The 10,193-nt window shown below is 43.2% G+C and overlaps 1 protein-coding gene and 1 non-coding gene across 2 annotated transcripts in view; one reads left to right on the top strand and one right to left on the bottom strand.

Annotated features, from left to right (window-relative positions):
* The window catches only part of LIN9 (lin-9 DREAM MuvB core complex component), a 75,559-nt gene that overhangs the window by 37,294 nt on the left and 28,072 nt on the right, over nt 1–10,193 (top strand). Inside the window, exon 5 of the mRNA XM_049776505.1 lies at nt 3,756–3,913. Within this exon, the coding sequence (XP_049632462.1) occupies nt 3,756–3,913 (158 nt within the window). The remainder of the gene's footprint in view (nt 1–3,755; nt 3,914–10,193) is intronic.
* On the bottom strand, nt 9,417–9,551 carry LOC126014842 (small nucleolar RNA SNORA51). The gene has a single exon (XR_007497814.1). It is a non-coding gene; the product is annotated as a small nucleolar RNA SNORA51 (small nucleolar RNA).

Raw genomic sequence — 10,193 nt, 5'->3', positions numbered from 1 at the left:
ATCCTAAATTAACCTGTGAGTTAATATGCTGCTGTTAGGAATATAAAATAATGCTACTACTTTGCAAAACTGGCAGTTAAAAAAATCTACAATGTGCCAGCACAGCAGGTTGGGCATTTGCCTTGCATGCGGCCAACCCAGGTTCTATACCTGATATCCCGAGCCTGCTAGGAACAATTTCTGAGCACAAAGCCAGGAGTAATCCCTGAGCATGTGGCCAAAAAGCAAATTGTGGTGTGTGTGTGTGTGTGTGTGTGTGTGTGTGTGTGTGTGTGTGTGTGTGTGTGTGTGTGCAAGGCAAAGGCCCTACCACTGTACTATCGTGTGTGTGTGTGTGTGTGTGTGTGTGTGTGTGTGTGTGTGTGTGTGTGCGCGCGCGCGCGCACGCGCACGCAAAGCAAAGGCCCTACCCACTGTACTATCGTTCTGGCTCCCATGAAGCATGTTAAGTTTTCGGTAACATGGGAAGTAAGGTTGAGGTTTCCCATATACTTTTGCCCCCATACATACATTGTCAGTATTTCCCATAAAGATATTGTCTTCGTCAAAACATCATAATTACCCCAAGTTTATAGTTTACCTTAAAATTGATTCTTGGTTTTCTGTATTCTCCAAGTTTCCACAAATTTATGACATCTTCATTATAATATCATACATAGTTTTCTATTACTTTAAATTCTTCTGGGCTCTACTTTCTCATTTCTTCCTACTTCCCAACTACTGGCACTCACAGTTATGTGAGGAGAGCCTCCCTAATTATACTCAGGATTCCTGGGTGCCGCTAAGTAATGGTTGCCACTCAGTCCTTCTCAGTAGTTCAGTGCTTGGGCTCTTCGATACAGTACTTGGACAACGTATATTGGGAGCCACCAGGATCATCCTACCTATATTTGGAGACCATTATCTGTCAGTGCTCAGGGGGTCATTAAGTGTTGGGTATTGAACTGAAGACTTCATACATGCATGACAAGTTCTCTAGCCGAGTCTCTAGCAGAGCAACTGTTCTAGCCCTTGTTATCTTTCTAACCTAAAAGTGCTATTTTGTTTTCTTTTGGGTCATTTTGTTTTTGTATCTGGACCACACCCTGTGGTCTGACTCTTGACTCTGCTCAAGTAACCATATGCACTGCTGGGGATCAAACCAAAATTGGTCTTATGCAAAGCATATACTATCTCTCTGGCCTCCTACTAAGGATTATCATGTATATGCATATGCATAATTTTTAAACATTTACATTAATTGTTATAATATCCCTCAAACGAGGGGGAAAATCCCTAAATGTCCGTTGCAGGTGAATTGTGACAAATCCAGAGATGCATTGATGCATGCAATATCATAGATGGATCTTCATTAATTATCCTAAGTGGAGGAAGTTTGACAGAAAAGTATATACTAGTTGAGGGGCCGGAGAGATAGCATGGAGGTAAGGTGTTTGCCTTTCATGCAGGAGGTCATCGGTTCAAATCCCGGCTTCCCATATGGTCCCCCGTGCCTGCCAGGAGCAATTTCTGAGCCTGGAGCCAGGAATAACCCCTGAGCACTGCCGGTGTGACCCAAAAACCACAAAAAAAAAAAAAAAAAAAAAAGTATATACTAGTTGATGCTGTCTATATAAAATTTTAGTGTAAACTACAACAGAAAGCATTTGATGACTTGGGGAGGCACTTAACATCTAGTGCCCTGGCTTTTCTTTTCTGGGATCACTCTTGGCAGGGCTTGGGTAGTAATACAAAATGCTGGTAATTGAACCCAGGTCAGATGCATGCTAGGCATGCATGCAAGTGCTTTAGCCACTGTACTGTCTAACTCAGTCCCAGAGAAGTAGAGGTTTAGAAGTGAGAGGAATGCTAAGGATGGATAATAAAGTAAAACATGGGGAGAGATTTATAACTTTATATGCTCATTATCTTGACTATGCTCATGCTTTGTGGGTATATAATTTATGGCATAAAAATTATGTTTAAATGTTTTTTTTCTAAAATTTGAGATAAGACAAGTTATGGAGATAAGAGTTGATTGATTATTTGTACTTCAAAGCAAGAAAAATGATCAGGGGCCAGAGAGATAGCATGGAGGTAAGGCGTTTGCCTTTCATGCAAGAGGTCATCGGTTCGAATCCCAGCGTCCCATATGGTCCCCCGTGCCTGCCAGGAGCAATTTCTGAGCCAGGAGCCAGGAATAACCCTTGAGCACTGCCAGGTGTGACCCAAAAACCACAAAAAAAAAAAAAAAAAGAAAGCAAAATGATCAAAAGTTTATACTGTGAGGGGCTGGAGCGGTGGCACAAGTAGTAGGGCTTGTGTGTGTGTGTGTGTGTGTGTGGTTTTTGGGTCACACCCAGCAGTGCTCAGGGGTTTTTCCTGGCTCCATGCTCAGAAATTGCTCCTGGCAGGCACGGGGGACCATATGGGACGCCGGGATTCGAACCTATGACCTTCATGAAAGGTAAACACCTTACCTCTGTGCTATCTCTCCGGCCCCTCCAGTAGTAGGGCTTTTGCCTTGTGTGCGGCTAACCTAGGATGGACTTTGGTTCGATCCCCCAGCATCCCATATGATTCCATAAGCCAGGAGCGATTTCTGAGCATGTAGCCAGAAATAACCCCTGAACATTACCAGGTGTGGCCCAAGCCCCCCCCCAAAAAAAAACGGTTTATACTGTGGTACAGTTTACATCATCTTTAAATCTCCTGGTATGGGGGCCGAAGAAATAGCATGGAGGCAGAGTGTTTGCCTTGCATGCAGGACAGTGATTCGAATCCCTGCATCCCATATGGTCCCCCAAGCCTGCCAGGAGCTATTTCTGAACTTAGAGCCAGGAGTAACTCCTGAGTGCTGCCGGGTGTAACCCAAAAACAAAACAAAACAAACAAAAAAATCTTCTAGTGTACTTATTGGGTCACAGTGAAAATATATTTTTCTGAATAAAATAATGGAATTGAACTTTGACCTATGGAGATGGAAGACCCACATGCATTCTTTTCAAAGTATGGTGTATAATACTCCTTTGTAGGAAGGAATAATCTGCATTTGCGTTTCTTAGGTCCCTCTTTAAACAAAGATAAGTTACTTTGAAGAGAAATAATTATTTCTATTTGGGGGAGGAATCACCCAGCACTGCTCAGAGGCTACTCCTAGATTTCTGCTCAGGAATTATTTCCGGTGGTGCTCAGGGGACAATATGGAATGCAGGGATCAAACTTGGCCAACCATATGCAAGGCAAATGTCCTACTCACTATCCCAATAATTGTTATTTCTAAGAATCCACTTTTTTTTTGGTTTTTGGGCCATACCTGGTGACGCTCAGGGGTTACTCCTGGCTCTGCGCTCAGAAATCGCTCCTGGCTTGGGAGACCATATGGGATGCTGTGGATTGAACCCAGGTTCGTCCTGGGTCAGCCACGTGCAAGGTAAACACCCTTCCGGCATGCTATTGCTATCTCTTCAGCCCCTAAGAATCCACTTTTAAAAGACTAAGAGGAGGGGCCGGAGAGATAGCATGGAGGTAAGGTGTTTGCCTTGCATGCAGAAAGTTGGTGGTTCGAATCCTGGCATCCCATTTAGTCCCCCAAGCCTGCCAGGGGTGATTTCTGAGCATAGAGCCAGAGGTAAACCCTAAGCACTGCTGGGTGTGACCCCCCCCCCAAAAAAAAAAAAAGACTAAGAGGAAAAGGAGAATAATAAGATTGATGACATAGTTTGGATTTTTTTTATAGGCTAGTTATCAGTTTAAGATCTTTGTATTTATTTTAGATGTTCTCCTGCATTTTTTGATGAAGAGAGATCAGCGTTAAAACAGAAACGGCAGAAAATAAGGCTTTTACAACAAAGGAAAGTTGCAGATGTTTCACAGTTCAAAGATCTCCCAGATGAAATTCCGTTACCTCTGGTTATTGGAACCAAAGTTACAGGTAAATGAAGATAAGCTTATTACTACTTTGACTATAATTTATTTTTATTTTATTTTTGATATTTAGGTCATACCTAGCAATGCTCAGGGGTTATTCCTGGCTCTGCTCTCAGGAATCACTCAGCAGTGCTTGGGTGATCTTAGGGGATGCTGGGGATCGAACCCAGGTCAGCCCTATGCAAGGCAAATGCTCTACCCAGTGTATTATTGCTCTGGTTCAGACATATAAATTTTAATCAACATGACTTCTTCTGAGAAGTAACTTTTAAAGTTAGTGAACTGTAAACTAATAATAATATAGTGATATTTCTATATAGTAATATATATAGTATTTTATATATATAGTAATATTCCTATATAGATTATATAGACTTTTTTTTTAAGTAATAGGGTAAAAGTCTTTTACTTTGTTTTTGGGGCACACCTGGCAAGGCTCAGGATTATTCCTGACTCTACACTCAGGAATTACTCCTAGTGGTGCTTGGAAAACTGAATGAAATGCTGAGGATTAAACCTGGGCAGACCTATTTTTAATTTTGATTTTGAGTCATATCCAGCAGTGCTCAGGGCTTACTCCTGACTGTGTTTGAAAACCACTCCTGGCAGGACTTGGAGGATCATATGGGTTGGGTTTCTTGGGACTGAACAAAGGTTAGCCTCAGTCAAGGCAAGCACCCTACCAGCTATACTATCTCTTTGGCCTCTTATGTACTTTTTTTGTTTGTTTGTTTTTGGGCCACAACCAATGACACTCGGGGGTTACTCCTGCCTGTGAGCTCAGAAATCGCTCCTGGCTTGGGGGACCATATGGAACATCGGGGATTGAACCGAGGTCCGTCCTAGATCAGCAGCGTGAGAGTCAAATGCTCTACCGCTGCACTATCACTCTGGCCCCATACTTAATTTTTTAATTTTGAGTGGGGAAACACCCGCAGTGCTCAGAGATCATTCCTGACTCTGTTTAGGGATTATGTAAGGGGGCTCAAAGGACCATATAGACTAGAGTGTCAGGGATTAAATCTGGGTTGGCTGCTTGCAAGGCAAATATTCTGTCTGCTGTACTATCTTTCTAGCCCCTCAAGTATACTTTTAAAGCAGTGTCTACTACGATATAAACTAAAACAGACTGTACAAAGATAAATTTTTCAACTTATTGGAATAGATATAACTATGTTTAAATTTTTATTTTTGTTGTTTGGGTGTTCTAAGCAGTACATAGTGGGGATGGGGCTCCACTCCAAGAAATACTTGGTCCAGTGCTGCTTAGACTTGGCAGTGTTGGGAGCTATCAGGGCTACCTGAGCAAGGCTTGGGTACATGTAATGCCAGGATTGAAACCCCAGCTTTCCACATGTCTGGGTTCACTCCAACCCTTTCAGCTATCTCCTCAGCCAAAGGTTGATAATCACTGGTCTATTGCAGTGGTTTTCTTGCTTGACTTGTTTGTTTTGGGGCTTAGCTAGCAATGGCATGGTACTAAGGACTGCTTCTGGCAGTTTTACAGGAACCATGAATATAGGGTATCAAACCTAAGGCTTTAGCTGTTAAAATTGGGGATCATGGACCCGGAGAGATAGCACAGCGGTGTTTGCCTTGCAAGCAGCCGATCCAGGACTAAAGGTGGTTGGTTCGAATCCCAGTGTCCCATATGGTCCCCTGTGCCTGCCAGGAGCTATTTCTGAGCAGACAGCCAGGAGTAACCCCTGAGCACCGCCGGGTGTGGCCCAAAAAAAAAAAAAATTGGGGATCATACAACCTGAAGGGTATTTGTCTGGCAAGCAGCTAACCCGCATTTGACCCCAGTATTCCCTGTGGTTTTCCCCCAAGCAATGCCAGGAATAACCCCTGAATATTGCTGGGTGTGCCCAGCAAAAAAACAAAGCTGTTGCCAAAAATTTGTAGTCCCTACATTCAGTTTCGCATCCCATAAGGGGTGGCAACATACAGTTTATGAAGCTAGGTTCTAGAGCACCCAAATTTTCTTAAACTTGTATGATGTGTAATATAAGAATGACTATTACATTAAATAATTGATAAAAAGTAAAAAATGGAGTGCTCTGACACATATAAATAAAAGTCTTAGTATTTATATAATAAAGCATACTAACTTTAACAAAATAAAAGTCTAAACATGACAAGACCCAAAAGAAGTGCCTGTAATTTTTTTCTATCAGAAGAAATTTAACACACTGTGCAATATCAAATTTAAAAAATAAACTATTAGGGCCGGGCGGTGGCGCTGGAGGTAAGGTGCCTGCCTTGCCTGCGCTAGCCTAGGATGGACCGCGGTTCGATCCCCCGGCGTCCCATATGGTCCCCCAAGCCAGGAGCGACTTCTGAGCGCATAGCCAGGAGTAACCCCTGAGCGTCAAATGGGTGTGGTCCAAAAACCAAAAAAATAAAATAAAATAAAATAAACTATTAATGAAAAATTTAAAAATTAAAAAAACTATTGAAGAAGATGAAAGTAAGTATTTCAGTTAAGATTAATAGCGTCCATGGGGCCGGAGTGGTGGCAGGGAGCAGTAAGGCTTATACCTTGCTGGCACTAGCCTAGGACAGACCGTGGTTTGATCTCCTGGCATCCCATATGGTCCCCCAAGCCAGCAGCGATTTCTGAGCACATAGCCAGGAGTAAACCCTGAGCGTCACCAGGTATGCCCCTCCCCCCCCCCCAAAAAAAAGGATGAATAGCATCCAGAGAATAACTCAGGGACTTTGAATGACTGTATTACAAATGTAAGACTGGAACTTCAATCCCACATGCTCTGAGAATGATCCTGGCAGCTCTGTTATCTGTGTTCCTCAGCATCAAGGCAATTTGTGGTACTACCTCAGCCAGTGTGTGTGAACAGCACATAATTTAAAAAGGGATACACATAGCATAGCTAAAGAAATGTGTGTAAGGGGAGCCAGGGCCTTTGCCTTGCACGTGGCTGATCCAGGACAGACTTTGGTTCTATCCTCGGCATCCCATATGGTCCCTTAAGCCAGGAGCGATTTCTCAGTGCATAGCCAGGAGTAACCCCCTGAGTGTCACCAGATGTGACCTAAACCCCTCCCCCCAAAAAAGAGAAAAAAAAAGAAATGTGTGTAAGGGGCTAAAGTACAATGGATGAGGTTCATGATTTGCATGCAACTGGTGTGGGTTTGATCCCTTGCATAATATAGGTCCCCTGAGTGCAACCAGGAGGGATGTTTGAGCACTGCTGGGTACCCTCCCAAAAAAGTGACTCCTGGGGGCCGGGCGGTGGCGCTGGAGGTAAGGTGCCTGCCTTACCTGCGCTAGCCTAGGAGACGGACCGCGGTTCGATCCCCCGGCGTCCCATATGGTCCCCCAAGCCAGGAGCGACTTTTGAGCGCATAGCCAGGAGTAACCCCTGAGCGTTACCGGGTGTGGCCCAAAAACCCAAAAAAAAAAAAAGTGACTCCTGGTGAACACAAGTGAATAACACAGCCATCCTCAGCTACATAAACATACACACATATATATACTTTTATTTATATATATTTATATATGATGTTATATATAATGTATATACATACTATTTATATAGAGACATTGTGTTTAAAGTAAAATTACTGTGTTGCAAATTTGTTTGGAATATATAGTATTGCCTATGATTGTGTTATAATTCCTAAGGGTTTTTTTTTGTTTTGATTTTTTTTGGGGGGCCACACCTGTTGATGTTCAGTGGTTACTCCTGGCTATGCGCTCAGAAGTCACTCCTGGTTTGGGTGACCATACGGGACGCCTGGGGATCTTTTTTTTTTTTTTTTTTTTTTTTTTTGGTTTTTGGGCCACACCCGGTAACGCTCAGGGGTTACTCCTGGCTATGCGCTCAGAAGTTGCTCCTGGCTTGGGGGACCATATGGGACACCGGGGGATCGAACCGCGGTCCGTCCAAGGCTACCGCAGGCAAGGCAGGCGCACCTTACCTTTAGCGCCACCGCCCGGCCCCACGCCTGGGGATCTTAACAGCGGTTCATCCTAGGTTAGCACATGCAAGGCAAATGCCCTACGGCTTGCACTACTGCTCGGCCCCAATTCCTAATTTTTGTTTTTGGTTTTTGTTTTGTTGTTTTTGGGGCCACACCTGACTGCTCAGGACTTACTCCTGGCTTCACTTGGTGAGCTCAGAATATCAAGTGCCAAGTATTGAACCCATGTCAACTGCTTGCAAGGAAAACACCTTACCCACTGTACTACTATCTCTTTGGTCCAACAATCTTGAGGGGTTTTTTTGGTTGTTTTTTTTGTTTTGTTTTGTTTTTTGGGTTGCACCCGGCAGCCCTCAGGGGTTACTCTTGGCTTTATGCTCAGAAATCGCTCCTGGCAGACTCAGGGGATCATATGGAATGCCGGGATTCGAACCACGCATCCTTCTGCATGCCTTACCTCCATGCTATCTCTCTGGCCCCCAATTTTGATGATGTTAGCATGCATAAAAAATCTTCCTGAACATGTTGTTGGATTACTCCCAGATTTTCAAATTTGAAGATGGGGGGTTGGATGTAATTTTAACAAGTTTACAGTTTTTTTAAATATTTTTATTTTGTACTCCTGTTTTTAAAATTGTTGAAGTTGGGCCATGAGCAACCCCTGAGCGCTGCCGGGTGTGACCCAAAAACCAAAAAAAAAAAATAAGTTTGTTATTGTAAAATAATTGCAGGGTTGGGGCCAGAGAGATAGCACGGATGTAAGGCGTTAGCCTTTCATGCAGAATGATGGTGGTTTGAATCCCGGCATCCCATATGGTCCCCCGAGCCTGCCAGGAGCGATTTCTGAGCATAGAGCCAGGAGTAACCTCTGAGCGCGGCCAGGTATGACCCAAAAACCAAATAAAATAAAATTAAATAAATAAATAATAATAATAATAATTGCAGGGCACTAAAGTAATGTTAATAAGCATAAGATATCTATGTTGGAGTAGGGGCAAGTCTTCCCTACACTTGACCTTTAGATCTAGAGTTTGCTTTCCTCCACAAGTAATCATATATGCTAAGTTAGGTTGCTGCTTTCGTGAATGCAACATAGTTTGATATTGCTAGAAGTAATCTAGTGCCGAAATGGCTGTTTAGAAAAAGGCTATAGTAGAGACAAAGATAATTTAAAAAAATTAAAACTGGGGGACCGAGCAATAGCACAGTGGTAGGGCATATGCTTTGCATGTGGCTGACCCAGGACTGGATTCAATTCCCAATGTCCTATCTGATCCCCCACGCCAGAAGTGATTTCTGAATACATAGCCAGGAGTAACCCTTGAGCACCACCAGGTGTGGCTCAAAAAACAAAAATTAAAATTAATTAAAAAAAATTAAAAAACGGGCCGGAATGATAGCACAGTGGTAAGGCATGCTGCTGACCCAGGACAGATTCAGGTTTGATCCCCAGCATCCCATATGGTCCCCCAAGCTTGCCAGGAGCCATTTATGAGTGCAGAGCCAGGAGTAACCCCTGAGCACCACTGGTGTGGCCAAAAAAAAACAAACTTTTTTTTTTGCCGTGTCTCCCCTATTCACACAGTAAAGACCAGGCAAACTGGACTGAGGCATATATGGAGTGTGTTTACTGTGCCTCCTTTTTCTATACAATCAATGTAAAAAACATTGCCTTTGGGGGGAAATTTTTTAAGGCCAGAGGATATAGCACAAAGCACATGCTTAATATGTGGAAGGCCCAGGTTTGTTTTCTGGCTCCTCTGGTCCCCAGAGAAATATCTTTTTGTTATTTGAACAACTGTATACTGATAAAAGCCATAGATGTGTTTAAGAAAGGGGGTTATCTTCTAAAGCTACCTATAAAGTTTGATAAATATAAGTATACAGGGGCTAGAATGATAGTACAGTGAGTAGGGCATTTATCTTGCATGTGGCCAACCTGAGTTAATCCCAGGTATACCATAATGATTCCTGAGCACCACCAAGAATAATACTTGAGCACAGAGCCAGGAGTAACCCCTGAGCATTGCAGGGTGTGGCCCCAAAACTAAAATTTAAGTGTACATTATAGGCCAGAATGTATTCCTCCTCCATTTTTTTTAATTAAAAAATAAAGGGAGGACTGGAGTGATAGCACAGCAGTAGGCCTTTTACCTTGCACCTGACCAACCCAGGACAGACCCAGGTTTGATCCTGGTATCCCATATGGTCCCCCAAGCCTGCCAGGAGTGATTTCTGAGCACAGTGTCAAGAATAACCCCTAAGAACCATCAGGTATGGCCCCCAAACCAAAAAAAGGAGGGGGAATGAAATTTAAAACAAAACATATATTTGAGATC

This window comes from Suncus etruscus, chromosome 7 (assembly GCF_024139225.1).
Source record: "Suncus etruscus isolate mSunEtr1 chromosome 7, mSunEtr1.pri.cur, whole genome shotgun sequence".
Taxonomy (NCBI): Eukaryota; Metazoa; Chordata; class Mammalia; order Eulipotyphla; family Soricidae; genus Suncus; species Suncus etruscus.
This window is presented reverse-complemented; position numbering and strand designations above follow the sequence as displayed.